Here is a 15,603-nt window from a genome sequence, read left to right on the forward strand (position 1 = left end):
AAAATGGTGTGGGAATTCAGGTACAGGGAAACATTTCCCATAACCGACCCTTCAGAGAAGGCCGAACAGGAAGGTACCTTTTTGTGTGCAGGATGTTGTTAAGAAGCTTTTTCTATGTTACACCCAGTAAAACTTGTTTGAAAGAGCCTTGCTAGGCCAGAACATCAGACGCTGCATACCAGTCACAGCTCTTCAATCAGCCAGTCAGCTGCTAGCCTCAATTCTCTCTTTGGTCCTGTGTAATATAGCAAAGGTTAAAGCATAGAAAATGCTCAGCGGGATAACTTGATCTTTGTTTTGAAATCGTAAAATCTCTTTAAGAAGCAGATATGCTTGGGAGAGTCAGGCAGAGCTGTATGAGCTGGGGAGACTTGCCTGGGTGCAGTGAGGAGCAGGAATTATTGCCAGTGCTTGTAATGGAGCTCAGAACGTATGATGCCAGCAGGGCCAGTCAGGATGGGGCTTGGCACAGCCTGGTCTAGTGGAGGGTGTCCATGCCTGTGGCACGGGGTTGGAATTAAAGATCTTCAAAGGTCCCTTCCAGCCCAAACCATTCTTTGAGCAACTTGGAGGAGTGGACAAGCCAGCAGCTTTGGGGTTTCTGAAACGAAGGCCATGGTGTTCACAGGCGATGCAGTCTCAGGGCCTGCCCTTTCTGTTAAAGGCGGGTTTGTGATCCTGGAGCTCACAATTCCCGCTGACAGGCTCAGACGCTTATCCCGGAGGCTGCCCGGGGGTGGCCGCCCGCGGCCTTCCCGGGAAGGGCTGTCGGGAGCGTTCACTCGTGCAGGCGCGGGGAGGCCGGGCCTATCTCATAAAGCCACCCCTCGCTTTCGGCTTTCCTACTCGTGTCGGTGTCCTTTGCCTTACCGACACCGGCCCGGCCCGGCCGGCCGCGGCCCAACGCCCCCTCCCACAACATGGCGCGTCCCCTCGGGTCGCGTCGCCCCACCACCTTTCCCCTACCAGCCCTTCTGTCCACGAGGGCCCCACTCTACCTACCTGGAGGCCCACCTCTATGGTCAGGGGCGCGGCGGCGGGGGGCGGGCACTGCCCGGCCCCTCCATGTGACGGCGGTGGCGGGCGGGGCCTGTCCGGCGGGGGGCGCGGCGCGGCGGGCCGGGCTGGCGGTTGGAGCGACTCCCCTTTGTGTCTGGAGCCGGCGGGGCCGCTGGTGCTGTTGGGGCGGGCCGGCGGGAGGGGGCGCGAGCGGCGGCGGGGCGGTGGCAGCGGCAGCGGACCTCCGGCCCTCGGCACCCGCCCGCAGCCGGCGGCGGGCAGGGGAAGGAGAAGGAGGCGGAGCGGCGGGGAGCTGGCAGCGCGGAGGGGCTGAACCTTTCCTCGGGCGAGCGGAGACTTGAGGGCTTAGAGGAGGCCGGGCTAGGCCGGGGGGCTGCCTGGCGCCGCGGAAACTCGGGGAGGGAGGCGGAGGAGCGGGAACGCCGTCCCCCGGCGCGGAAAAGGGCCTCGGCCGCGCTCTCGCCCGCGGAGGGCAGCCGGGTGTCCTCGCAGCTGGAGTCACCGAGGAGGGGCCTCGCTCCCGCAGCCCCGCGATCCGGGCCCCACCTTTGTCGGGGTGGCCGGCGGTGGCGTCGCTTCTGTGGCCGGGGGCGCGCGGTGGAGCCCGCCCGGCGCGGGAGGCAGATGGGTCGGGATGCAGCCGCAGCACTCGCCGTGAGAGCAGAGCAGGTCGCGCCTCGCCTCGGAGAGACTGAGAGGATCGCCGCCGCCTTCCCGGGAGCGTGAGGCAGCGAGCCGGGGCGGCGAGAAGACAGACAGACCTTTAACGGGATGGGACGCGGCTTTGCCGTGAGCCCGTAGAGCCTGTGGTGGCCGTGCCCCGGTCAGCCGGCGGGGGCTGCTCTGACTGACACTGCTGTAGACGCGGGCTCGCGTCTGGATATGTTTCCTCCTCAACCGGGCTGTTTCTTCGATATCGTGAAGCTGCGTGGGAAATAAGCCTGGTTCCCAGCTCGGTCGGGAGCGTGCCGCCGTTCCCCGGCGGGGGGACATGCCTCGGGGCTGGGAGGCAGGAGCAGGCGCATCCCCTGGGTCCGCGGAGCCGTGCCGACTCCCCAGGCATGAAGGCAGGCGGGTGTAATGGAGTAAGAGCGAAGACGGCTCCTCTCATCTGCCATTTGCCTTTCCAGACAGGATTGTAAACCGAGAGAGTCGAGGAAGGCTGTGCGAAAGAAGGAGGAAATTCCTCTCGTCGGGTTCCCACCCCCCCTTTCTTTAATTTCTTTTAATTTTTTCCCTCGTCCTGCCTCGAACCTCGGCTTCCCCAGGTATGACTGCCTCACTGCAGCACCTTGTGCTGGTGCTCCTGCTCTCCAGTGCCACCCTGCTGCTCAGCACTGCGGCTGGTAAGTAGCCAGTGGGTGTAACGAACTGGCCATTTTGGCAGAGGGAGATGGGGGTGGGGTCGGCTGGTATTCGGGCACATCTGGGTCTCCTTAAAAAGTGGTGTGCATCTCTTCCAGCCCGATAAAGTTTTTGAAACCCCGATATATGTTAAGCGTCTCGGAGAATAAAACCTGCTTTATTGTGTAAATGACCCGCATTCAAGACGTATGCTTTGCCTAAATCTGCATTTCTTGTCTAAGAACTTATTTCAATTTTGGAAAAATACATAATCTTTTTGTTTTGCATACCTCGCCCTTTGTAAGGTAATGCAGGAATTTTTAATATATATTTTAATCGTCAGCAGAACTGTGCCCGTTTCGCTGTGGGATCTTTGGGCACAGCCATTTTTAATTTTATCAGCATTGGTGCTTTTAGGGGCCTTAAACATGTGCTGCAGTTTCAGACCATTTCCTTTTCTTGGAAGAGGGATCTGAAGCAGAAATGTGGGTATTCCTATCACAATTATAGAACAGTAATACAAGACTCCATTGAGGAATGTTGAAAGGTCTTGAAGAGTATTCTTTTTCTAAAAAAGAAGTTGTAAGCATGTATGTTAAGAGGTCCTTATTCATCTTTTTGGACACACAAGCCTATTTTTAATTTTGCTCGGAAGCTCAGTGTCAGCTATGTAGGATGTTTGGCCGTGATACTGCAGGAGAGATGTGTATTTGTCTGGCATCCTTTGGTTTTCTGTCATGGTGACAAGATTAGCATGTTGGAGCCTTCCGAGTGTTACCCAGCTTTGTTAGGCACTAATACCGATTCCTCTTTAAAGTGTGAATTTCCCAGCAGTTTTGGAAGAGTCTTAGGACTTTCGTGTCTTTTTACTAATGGGGATTTAATTTGCAGTGCTTGCCCTTTTTTTTTAGTGTTATTTTTGTAATGTGTATAATTCATAAATGAATCTTTGTAAGAAAATTGCTGCATCTTGCTAAGATGACCCACCAAGCTGGTGGCAGTTTCCATGTTCCATTTCAGTGAGGTCTTAAACTGGAATTATTTGTCAAAGTTGAAGATACTTGGTGTCATTAGGAAAATCCTGTAAATTATACATGTTTAAGCAGTTTCTTCATCACTCTGACTGGCTAGTTCCTGATTTTCTTGCTTTGCTTTTTAAGAGGTTTCTTTCAGGAAGATATTTAAATGAAAAGATTGATGCTGCCTGTATCACCCTGACCTTTGACTGCCATTATTTTAGTCGGATGTCTGCAGCGTCTCGCTGTGGTAGTTTCTGAGGAGTGGTTTCTTTTTTCTTTTTTTTTTTTGCTTTCCTTTTTTCCCTTTTTTTTCCTGGAGGAAGGGACTTCTGAAGGTCAAAAATCTCAGGATTAAAGCACATATTAATTAAAATGCTCAGTACCTCAACTCTTCTTTCAGATAGGGTTTTTAACAAGTGTAGGCTTTTTTTCCCCTTTGTGAAAAGTCCGGTGAGTTGGTGATTTCTCTGCCCTGCTGGAGAAGGGTTCCTGAAGGAGCAAGTAGGGATTTGAACCAGGCCAAGGGCTGGGCAGGTGCGGTATGAGCCCATTTGCACGATTTTGCCAATTCACCTCAATCCTGACCTGGCAACAGTATTCCTGGTGTTTCAGTTCTGGTTTTCCCTTGTTAAAAGGGTATTAATGATGCCAGCTTGTTTGGCTGTTTTGTGAATAGGAATGTAATTTCCCACTATGATTTATTTCTTAATTGTGAAATTTTAACAATCCACATGTTAAAAAACCTTGCTCATAATCCTCTGTAAAAGTAATTACATGAATGATTTAAGCTTTAGTTAAAGTAACTAATGGTTGATTTTAAGTTTACACTGTATTTCAGAAAAAAATATGTCTATACATGGGGAAGCTACACTAATGTGTAATTCTGCCCTTTTATGTTCATGAAAGAGCCAACACTCTTTCTTCTCTTCCCCTCCCCCAGAGTATGAACTGTATGCTCCCATCAGAGTGAAAATGCTGCCTTTGTAGCTTTGAAACCCCCTATCAATTCTTACTTCTGATTAGTGAATGGATACTATATCAGCAGTGTGTAGAATTGAGTGTTTATAAATGCAAAGTCATGACATCAGAGGGGAAAGTATTTTCATAACAGGTTTGTAAGTTTCTGTCTGGAGGAGAATATCTGGACCTCCCTGGGGAGAGAGCTCCACAAAGACCTGGGTTTATTATGGGCAGGAAAGGAAAGATGATGACAAAAAAACAATCTGAACAGTGAGGCTTAGATGACAGTTTGACTCATAATCTGGAATAGAAATGAAGAAAGAAGGTGGTTCTTCCTTCACATTTGTAATTGAAGATACAATAAAGAACTAGCTCTGGATTCAGAATTATTTGCTGATTATTAAGGGGGAAGTATTATTGGCTTCCTCCATTAAAATCTTAATAAGTATCTGATAGCTCTGTACTTAGATCATATATTAGCTCTTGTAAAGAGAAACACTACCGTGAGAATATTTTACCAATACTAATTTTAGGTAAAAATTTGAGGGGGTTAAAAAATTATATTGGGGAAAAAAAAAGGTTTGTGCTACTTTGTTCTTTATTTTTCAAATTACTTGAAATATCTCTTTCTAGATAGTATGAGACATATTTATGTGCCCTTATATTTCAGAGGTTTCACGTTAATTCAATGTTGCTTGTGAGGGCTGTACCTGAAGCCGATGGTTGGTGAACCTTTCAGCTGTTCCCCAGTATTGCTAAAGAATTTTGTTTGGGTGTTTGTGTAGACCTGATATTAAAGATACAATCTTTCCCTGCTTCACTTGATTGCCTTGTGTGATATGCAGTACTAAACCACTTTTCCTTCTTTATACATACCCAGGGTAGACAGCATTCCATTGTCTAATGTGTAAATTGTTTGCGGAAAGTATGAAGTGAAAATTAAAGCAAACAGAATATGCTTTTATGTTTGGGAATCTTTTCATAAGTCTCTATCTGTGTGGTTCAGCAGGGCCTCAAGATTTTCAGTGTGAATGGAATTGCATAGAGGTTGAAGTATTTTTTTTTAATGATATTTTAATTATTAATTAAAATGAGTGAACTGAAGCATCTTTATCCAATTCTGTCTTGCCAGTTACTTTCGTATCTCAACATAATTAATTTAAAATATGAATTGTGTGACATGAGGAAAGGCCTCCTTTGGCTATTCAATTAGGATTTTCTAGTTCACTGTTTTGAATTAGTAATTGACTTTTTGTATCTTGCATATTAAACAGGGTTGTTGGGGGTTTCTTTTTAACCTATCTGCACCCCATTTTCTGCTTCTCATTCAGATGTAATTAAAATTCAAACTTGTTTTTCTGTTTGACTTGGGAGCTGTCTCAGAAATAGTAGCCTAGCAGATAGAAACAGACTGTTTGCTTGAGGAGCACGACTGGTATGCTTAATGGATAACCACACATACAAGTGCAGCCTGTATGCCAGACTAGGGCTTCGTTAAATGTGTGGTTGTATAAAGAAATAGTGTGGCTCTGAAAGCGCAGGATTCTGCACAGAGCCATTTACCCCACTGAGAAGAGCCTTTTTTCCATTAGGTAAACCAGCCTGTATGAACTCTCTGATACTTCATCTAAGCTGCTTCCAGTTTCCAAGCAAACCTCCGTACTTCTGTACTGCACTGTGCAGTGTAGGCACAGCCTGTGAGGAAGTGGAAGCTACACTCATCCAATGGCCAAGGAGCCCAAATTTCAAGCCCTGAGACATGGCATAGATAACCTCGCTTCAGTATGAATGGTTTTACCCTCAAAAGAATCAAGGTTGGCTAAACTGTCAGCCTATGCTTCTCTGGTGAAGGAAGGCAAAATTCACTTCACCTTGGACAAAAAGGGAAGCGTAGCTGTGTTTCTTATAATTCTTATGGTGAACTTTGTATAAAGTGGTTGTTTTGATAACATCTCTCTAGCGTGTATTATGATCTCTAAAAAACCTTCTGTTGACCATTACACCATTGTGCCCTCGCCCTTTTTATGTTCCTAAGGTATTTCTCAATAGTCTGTATAGTCAGTGCCGTTGTTTGCTTCGCAGATACCACCTTCCGCTGCTTTTCTCCCCAGAGGGATGAGAATGTTGTTATGTTAGGTTTCTTCAGAAATGTTTTATTGCTACCAATAGAGTGCATAGCTTACTGTCACTGGAGCTGTATTGTATTTTGGACTCAGTCTGACTGCGCCATGAATATGTGCTGTCATTTTCAGAGCAGAATCTAATTTTCCCAGCCAGGGCTGTAAATGATGTGTAAAGTTTCATTTGGAACAAAGTGTTTATGCCCTGAATAAAACAGCCTTGGTGTTGGGTATGACTGGCATCTGTGCGTAGCTTGCAAGCAGTTTTAAGCATTTATTTTATTAAGCTTGTAGACTTGGTGGAACTGCTCAGTGCTTGAATTTGAATTAAAAATAAGTGAAATGGAAGAACTGTTCTCCAAACACAAATGTTTCAGTACTCAAAATGATTTTTTGTGGGGTCCTTTTTTTCTGGTTGATACTGTTCTGGGTTTGTTTTTTTCTTTCTCTGAACCATAAATTTACAGAAGTGTAAGGCTGGAAGTGATTTCTGTTTCCTCCATGGTCTGGTTGCATAAGTACAGATAACAGCATTTGCCTAACATCTCGAAAATCTCCAGTGAAGAGGGATTTTGCAGTCTGTCTAGGTAGTCTGTCCCGTTACAGTGCTTAATGATCATGTTTTTCATAATACAACAGTAGTAGTTTTTTTCCCCCTTCTATTCTAATGTAAGATTGTTTAAAATACACCTAAATTAATATGTGGCAATGCATCTGGACATGTAGTGGTGGAGTACATGCACAGACACTTGGCAGGGAGCATCAGTCTGATAAGTTTGTGTGTTGAACTTGGCTATAGGAATTTGAGGTTATGATCAATGCTTTAAAATGAAATTTTTGAAATTTAAAAACTTGTGCTCTTCCTAAAATTTTGATTACTGACGGTACCCTTCTGCTGGTGGTTGCAGAGGTGGAAGCTGGTCTGAGCAGCAGGAGTGGAGTCTGTTAGGTGAGCTTGGTCTGGGTGTGTGACCAGGAGGAAGAAAGGCTAGCAAGACAGGAGATATTGGGAGGAAGGATTCAATCTTGATTTGCAGTGGGATGAAAACCAAGGTGTGTTAGACAGCCAGACAGAGATAGTGTGTTAACTTTGTCAGACTTCTTTGCAGTTATGTGGTGGAATGAAGCTTTTGTGCTGGGGGAGAGAAAGAAAGAATAGTTGTGGGTAGCAGTTTAGGAGATTTTTGTGTTCTGTCTTGTGAGAATGAATGAGACCTCTAGTCATTTAGATAAGGCCTTCATTCTTCTTGTTTTCCTTCAGTCTCCTGAGTTTGGAAACCATGAGGTCTTTGGGTGGTGGTAGCATTTTATTCCAAATCGTCATTCTTGGGTCTGCAACAAAATCACATTTTTTTGTTTTGAAGTGTCTACCTTCTGCAGCTTTCAGTACTTTGTGTTTTTTTCTTTTGTTTCTTACTTCTGTGAGAGAGGAAGGGAAAAAATAGGCACTTTGGACACAGAAGACTGTCATTACCATCTGTGAACCCTTCCGTCTCCACTGTTAGCTTTTGAATCTGCTGGCCAATTTCTGCCATATGTGAAAGATGCTATCTTTCACATCTCTCCAGAGATTAATTTGCTACTGTTTTCATGCAAATTAGGAACTGAATAGAGGAGACCATGTCAAGGTAGAGGTTTCCCAAGGAGGAAACAGCGGAACTCAGCCTAGGTAATTCCCTTTGCTTAGAAGTGGCTGCCCAGTCAGGGTAGGGATCCTGGCAAGCATGCTGGTGCATACACCGCTCTGGACAAAGCACAGTATATTTAGTCTTCTGTTCACTTTGTGTGCCACAAGAGATTCTGGGGAGAATTGGGCATCCCTTTTGTGCAGTGGGTGGGAGTTGGGTAAGAAGTATGGGAGAAGGGGCACATTTATAGGCAATAGCCTGCTGGGTGTGGAACACATTGTGTTTCTGAGACTAGGTAGTGAGCAATCTTTTAAGCTGAACTTCCAAAACGATGCGCAAATCACTTTACTGGATGGCTATCATCCATTTACGACTTCACAGTGTGTATGAGTAACTTGCAGTTTATGGTATGCGTTAATTTTTCACACTTTCAAAACTGGATTTAATTGACTATCCTGATAAAAACTTACTTTAGTTCAGATATCCCACACATTAAAGCTCTTTATCATCTTCTTTCAACGGTGGAGTAACGTACACTTTTCCTGTGGTCCTTTTGACTGTTTTGTTACATACTGTATTTGCGTGAGTCTGTGAGGTGCATTAAAGTGATTTTATTATTTGTGTTAAGCAGTACTAGTGGAAAGGCAACATTCTGGGTTGGAGTAAATGGCAGACAGTGACACAGATAGTGGTATAGTGAACCTCTGAGCTGCTGTACTGTTACCAGCAAGCGGGTTAGGTAGCTGCACAGCAGCTTACTATTACATTTAGCCAAAAGCTGATACTCCATTTATACTCCTTGTTCTGCTAGATATACTTTTTCTATTTTGAGTTGTAAGCAGAATGGGTGTGAGAAAATATGGGTAAGAGGCTTTTTTTTTTTTTTTTGAGATGCCTGTAAGTATAGTATGTCATATATGTTAATTGGGCTCCTTAAGTTATACATTAGAGAATGCAGTACTTAATATCGAAGTATCGGGTGTTGGCAGTGTCATCTGCAGCTCATCATTCATGGCATGAAGTACATTTCCCTCTGCATAAGTCACAAAGGTCAGGTTTACCTGGTGTGAGAAGCGTTAACGTAGTTCAGTGACAAGAATGACTGACTAAACATATTCTGCTGCTCTTGCTTTTGCCTTATCAGACCTAGTTGGCTTGGTTTCTGTTAAAAGTGAAATGATTTATTTCTGCAACCAGAGGGCATGGGTACGAATATTTGGAGCAAAACTCCTAGACCATCCTTATTGGAGAGCCTTACTTAGGTTTTCCGAGAACTGAAACTAATCCACAATCCGTTGCTATTCTGAAATTTGTTAAGACTTTGCCAACATTTGAAGAAAAATAATGGGTCGTGTTACTGTTCCAGCTATTTTCTATAGTAATGATTATATTAAATGATCTTACAGGGGTCTGTTTAGTTGCCCACTTCTAAAAGATGTTTGCCTTTGTTAGTCATGGTGCGGTTCTGTTGTAGTTAGTTTGTTTCTTGATCCACTTGAAAATGAATCCTTCCTTCTGATGCTACCCTTCAGAGAGAAGTCAATAAAATCTGTTGGGGGCTTTGTGTTCCTGTGCCTTGTAAGTTGCAAAAATCTTTGTGTGGTCATGCTATACAGTTGAACTTCACCAGTCCTTTTGTTTGTTTAAAACCTAAACAGGAGACGTTATTTTTCTGTATTTATTTGCAGACAAGGGAACTTCTTAACTGAAGATTAGGTAGGTTTGTGATCACCAGTTATTAAATATAAATTGTCATTAGATTTAGCTGTCTGATATATGATATGTAGAGCCAATATAGTAATCTGAAGAAAACTAAGACTGTAGTAGGAAAATTATAGCACCTATCTTCTTAGTTAGACTGTGGTGTGCCATATATATGCAAAGCAGGCACTTAGCCCAAGAACAATCTTTCTGTATGAAAATAATTTCAGTTGCAATCGGAGAAGGATAAAAGGAACCTTGTAATGAAGTTTGTCTGGATGCCACCACGGTGTCGGTGTCTTATGTTTGCATGCTTAAAGTTCTTTGCCTTTATTTCTAGCTGTAATGGCCTAGGTCTGGGAGCTGCAGCCGGAGCAGCTGCCATGATTGAAATAGCCACACAAGCTTGGGCTGTGCCAGCTGTAACAGGAGACAAGTGCTGGGTCCAGGGCACACACTCCTGTCTCACAGGGCTTGCTGCTGGTATTAGAGTAGGACTCTGCTGAGAAGTGGAAGAACTTGTTCCAGCCTTCTGCGCTATTCTTACTCTGCTTTGCAGGCTGGGATGAGTGACTCAGTGAATCTAAATGAGTGAAAAAAAGATGTGGAAACAGTAGGGTAAATCATTCCTCATGCCCACTGTAGCAGTGTTTGGATCTCTCTCTAAACTTTTTTTATATAGAACATAATGCAATCCCTAATTCTAGTGTCTGTCGCATAGATACAGTGAAGATGACTTGTGATACATACGTGTGTATGTATACATGTGTGAGCATACCAATCTGCTTCACTGGTAAAACCTAGTATTTTCATATTAGCAAATTAGCTGTTTGCTTGGTGTTCTCAGTTTCCAAGAAGTCCTTATAAACAGCTTATTTTGTGTGACTGGTAAACTTTATACTTATTAATTGCATCCAGATTCTACCAGAACCTGTTAAATAATTTCTCTTTTAGTGATACGAAGATGAATCTGACCTAATTAAATTTTAGTTAAAGTTAGTCTGTAGTAGCTAATGCTGTTGCAGCAGAACACAATTATTTGGCCACAGTTGTTTAACATTGTTTCAGCTAAGAATTTAAAATCTAGTCAGTGGTTTTTTTTTCCTGATTTTTTTCAGTACAAACTTAGAAGCATCTTAAATGGCAAATAGAGAGACTTTCTTTGCTTTTATTGTTTCCTGTCAGAGAAGTAGTACCATTAATGAAGCTGTCAGCAAATTTAGCTTCCCGTATTTTAAGAAGTAGTGGAATAGAATGTTTGTGTGCAAAACAAGTGAAACCCTAATTACTGTTTTACTTATCTGTATGCAGACTATGTAACGCTACTCAAAATTGAAGATGTGGCCTTTGGGTACAGGAATATGCAGTCCACATGTGACACAACATAGTAAATGAATTAAAAATGGGGAGAAAGTGTGTAAAATAAGGAAGAATAGTGATACAATAATAATATAATAACTCAAATCCATGGTTTCACTTTGAGAACGCTAGAATTCTTTTTTTTCTCCCTTTCCCATTTGCAGAAGAGGAAAAAAAAAAAGGCAGTGAGGTCCTAAAATCCAAAGACACTTGAATAGTAACTAGTGCTACAATATATGAGACTGGCAAGCATATTCTGAGCATAAGTCACTTCACTGAGGAAATCTAGAGGAGTTTTAAGAGGGAATGCAGTAAAAGGGATGTCAGGTTGGGTCCTGCTGAGGAATGGAAGGGTTAAACGTGAAAGCAGCTATTCAGATGTCATGTACTTTGAAGCAGTGATCAAAACAAAGTCCTTCATCTTGAAGCAAGCATATGTCTGCAAAAGGAGGCAGATACTGTCAAAGTGATATCATGGACAACAACTTGATTTTCTCAGCTGGTTTTAGAAGGGTGGGAGAAGGGTTAGTAACAAAAGAGCTGAGCTGAGAACATAATAAGGTACGCAGATGAATAAAGAATGGGCTTTTAACATGGTGTAAGCAAAACTGTGAAAAGAGGTGGTGATCCAATAATCAGGGAAGAAGAGAGGCAGAAAAGTCAAAAAGCACCATGGTTAGTTAAGATTCTCATTAAAACTGGGGAACCGGTTGAGAAGAATGGTGAATTATGTGTAGCACACAGAGCAGTGTGTATGACACTTACTTCTTCTGTATGTTCTGATAAAGAAGGAAGCTTGCACTAGCTGAGAAAGCACCTGGAAATGCCAGTAAATCAAGAATTATGTCCCCAGGAATTGCATCCGAACTGCATGATGCGTAGCTAGTATCTATCAAAATAGCAGCACAGATTTGCGCTCAAACTTCTGGGAGTGTTAAGAAACCAATGACAACTAAAATTTTAACTTAAAAAAAACCACGTGGCAAATAACGCAGAGCTTTACTCTGTGTATTTTCATACAAAGAACCTGAATAATCCACAATTGTACTAACTGAAATAAGAATTCGTGAAGAATCAGTGCTTTTTATGACTTCATCTCCTTGCATTTGATAAGGATTAATCTTCCATAACATTGTTATTAAATATTAGTGAAAATCAGTGCAGTGTCTTAGGTAATGCTTAGTGTAAGTGATTGAATGGCTATGGAGTTTTACAAATAGTACTTAAGTGTTAACGTTGCTTTACTGCTAACAAGTAGAGATACAGCTCCTCTTTGCTGGCAGGTTTCATGTATTTGTCATGCATATCGTATCTTTTCTGCCAAATTCAAATCTTAAAATGTAGTTAAACCCATGTTTTTCAGACACCAGTGTTTGACGTACATTTAATGACGCTGTTATATATCACTTCCAGTCTTCCTGCAATATGTTCATGCATATAATGCAAAATAAAAACCAAACAAAAGACATTGACAGCCTTTAGCCAGGCTTCTAATTAAAGTTAAACAAGGTAATTCTTAAATACTGAACTTCTTACTGTCTCAGCTAACTTGTTTCCTGCATCTGATTACTGAGGGAAAAAATGAAAATTTATGTGAATGTTCTGTATTTAAATGGAAATTTACACAAGTCACTTTTCCCTTTCTGTGCTGACATGATGCCAGTTGTGAGCCTCTCAGTGTTGCTTTTCTCACTTATTTTTGTCTACATGCTGTAAGCTTAAAACCAGAATCAGTTTGGGACAGTGAAGTTCAGTACAGTTCTATTTTCAAGTGCTTATTGTACAAGATACTGGTGAAATCTCACCACCCTTTGTAGTATCACAGTATTTGGAGTACTTTATTCATTTGTACAGATTTACAGTTCGAGTGGTTTAGTGAGACTATCAGAGAAGTAAACCTATTGCAATGTCCCTGCTTCTGCAGACAAAACTAGACATCCTGGCTGGATGTTTACCAGTGTTATTACAGGACAAGATATTTGTGTCTTGATTCTTTTCCTAGATTTGCCCACCCTTCTTCTACCCTTGGGTTTATTACTCTTTATAGGATGGTTAGAATAAGGATGTAATGAATTTACCTTTATGTTACCGACATGTGCTTTCAACATGTAATTGCAACCAGTTAAAAATAATCTAGGAATGCCATATACAAACTGTTATTACTTCTAGCTGAAATGTATAATAACAAATTAGGATGACGTATGTGATGGAATCTGATAGTAAATTCCTTTGTGGCAATTACATAAAGCAGTTAGTTTCAGCTCTTAATTGATAACACCAGGGCTTGCTTCACTTCACTTCCGTGAGGTGTGGGAATACAAGGTGCAGAGGTAACTGCATTCCATCAAGTTTCAGTCTAGACAGGCACTAGAGCATCATTCATCCTGTACCAAACAAGGAAGGCTAATCACCTTCTTAAAAGTGACCTTGCAGCTAAAGAATGTGCTGTGGTGGGCACACGGAAAGGCAAGTCAAGAGCTCGATGCGATCACCAGCACTGGTTTCTAGAGTTAAGGGTCCTGACTTGCCAGGATGCTAGCTGGATTGCAGAATGTTGATTTCTTCTCATTTCATGGGGGAGTTGGTTTTGAAAGGAATTGTTTAATGAAGTGCTGTGAAGTTAATTGTATTTGATTGAAGGAAAAGCTTGTTATCTGGTTGAGGTGGGAGGAAGCTTGAAGTACACTTTTATAGCTATAAGTATTAGGAAACACTATTAGAGACTCCTCTCCCTCTTTAATTGAAGAGTAGTACTGAGCTTTGATTTTACAAATGACATTTCCAAGGAAAGGGCTTATTTTATTTTTTTTAAAGGGGATGTGTCACTTCTGAGACATATAAAGATTGAAAGGGAAAGTGTGATGTAGCACAAGCTGAGCCCAGTTTAATTAGTTCTGAGGGATTTGTTAGCTTGATTTCTCTGTAGACACTACCAGCATTAGGTGGGGAGGACTGCCAAGGGGAAGAATTGTGGAGCTATTGAAGAAAGTGTGGAAAGGTATTGTCAAGTTTCCTTGGGGATGTGAGAACAAGCAGTGAGTGGCAGATGCCCCTCAGCACAGGAGGCACAAGCAGTGAGATGCATCTTGACAGTTTGAGGATAAATGTTAAGAACTCATGAACAAAGACATGTAAAGGAACAGGGTCAGTTCAGATGAAAACTTAATAGTCTGTCAACTGCTTTGCTTTGATTGTCTGTGTGCATGCTTCTAACCTGCAATAAGTGTAAGATAGCTTTTGGAAAGAAGTTGGGAGTGTACACATGCAATGTTGCTGCAATATAAATAAAGTAAATTCCCACTCTAATTTCAGGTTTTATCTTACCTGGCTTTCTGGACTTTGCTCTTTCTCCCTTACCAGTTGTTCTGCTTGAGCAGGAGAGGATAGTCCTTCCGCAGTTTAAGATCCAAGTGGATCTTAGAGAAGGGAATCCTCAAGTGCTGTTTTTAGGAGAGGATGAGCATGATTCTTTAGTTTCGTTTTCACTAGGAAAGCCAGAATTACCTAAACACCTAAAATTATATAAAATAATTCATTATTATACATATCATACACGTCAGACCTTAATTCAGCTGCTTTGTGCATAATTTTGACAGTTCTCAAAGTATTTTTTCTCTGCAGGATTTCTGCCTCGTTTGCGCAAACAGGGATAATTTCAAGTTCTTGCAGAGCGTAGACTTCTGCAGTTGCAGATTTTCCTGCTTCTCTCTTCCCCTTGGATGCTGTATCTCCTAATTCAGAAGTGGTTCTTCATGTGTGCTTTTTTCATGATGTTCTCTCTCCTTCATTTTTACTTATTCCCCTTATTCCAGTGATCATAAAAATACATTTTTATTTCCATTTTAACACTGCTGTCTTAGCACATTTCTTCGTTTTAATGAAATGAGTTGTATCATGTTACTAAAGAGAGATCTTTGATAAGTGCTTAGATCAACTTAGATGCATAAAGGAAGTGCAGAATACTGAAGTTTATTCTTCCCTAAAGGAATGCTTAGCTTTCCGGACTCTTCTGACACACTCTCTAAAAGTGGGGCCCTTTTATTTTTCTGCCTTTGTTGTCTTGCAGAACACAAACTCTGAGGATTGTGATTGACAGGTGACAGATCTTCTGTGAATGTATAATCGTTTCTGGGGAAAATGCAGTGGGGTGAGATTAGAGGCAGCAAAGGACGGTTGTTGCATACATAAACTTGGCTCAGTATAGCCCATGAGAGGTGGCTCATCTACTGAACTTCTTTTAGACATGCATGAGCTTGAGTGAATAATTGAGGAAGTGATTTTAGATACATATTTAAATAATGCTGTCGGAAGAATCACATGGAGTTTTGGGTAGGATTAGGGGAGGGGGACAATTAGGGTAAAATTGTGCAGAAATTGGGCTATTCCAAGTCTTTGGGGAATATACAGGTTCCATGCCATAGATTTCCAAACTGTTTCTCTTGCAGTGCATTT

At 42.4% G+C, this 15,603-nt stretch overlaps 1 protein-coding gene across 3 annotated transcripts in view; it reads left to right on the forward strand.

The window, feature by feature from the left end:
- The first annotated feature begins 1,293 nt into the window (after positions 1-1,293).
- Positions 1,294-15,603, forward strand: part of BMPR2 (bone morphogenetic protein receptor type 2) — a 110,141-nt gene continuing 95,831 nt past the window's right edge. For 2 of the 3 annotated variants that reach the window (XM_061378029.1, XM_061378037.1), the window contains exon 1: positions 1,294-2,366. In XM_061378029.1, coding sequence (XP_061234013.1) covers positions 2,291-2,366 — 76 coding nt within the window. In that variant the 5' untranslated portion in view covers positions 1,294-2,290. The remainder of the gene's footprint in view (positions 2,367-15,603) is intronic. The other variant, XM_061378020.1, reaches the window with a different exon arrangement.

The sequence above is a fragment of the Neopsephotus bourkii genome, unplaced genomic scaffold (assembly GCF_033783945.1).
Source record: "Neopsephotus bourkii isolate Nb327-2 ecotype Australia unplaced genomic scaffold, CSIRO-AGI_Nbou_v1 NB_196, whole genome shotgun sequence".
Taxonomy (NCBI): domain Eukaryota; kingdom Metazoa; phylum Chordata; class Aves; order Psittaciformes; family Psittacidae; genus Neopsephotus; species Neopsephotus bourkii.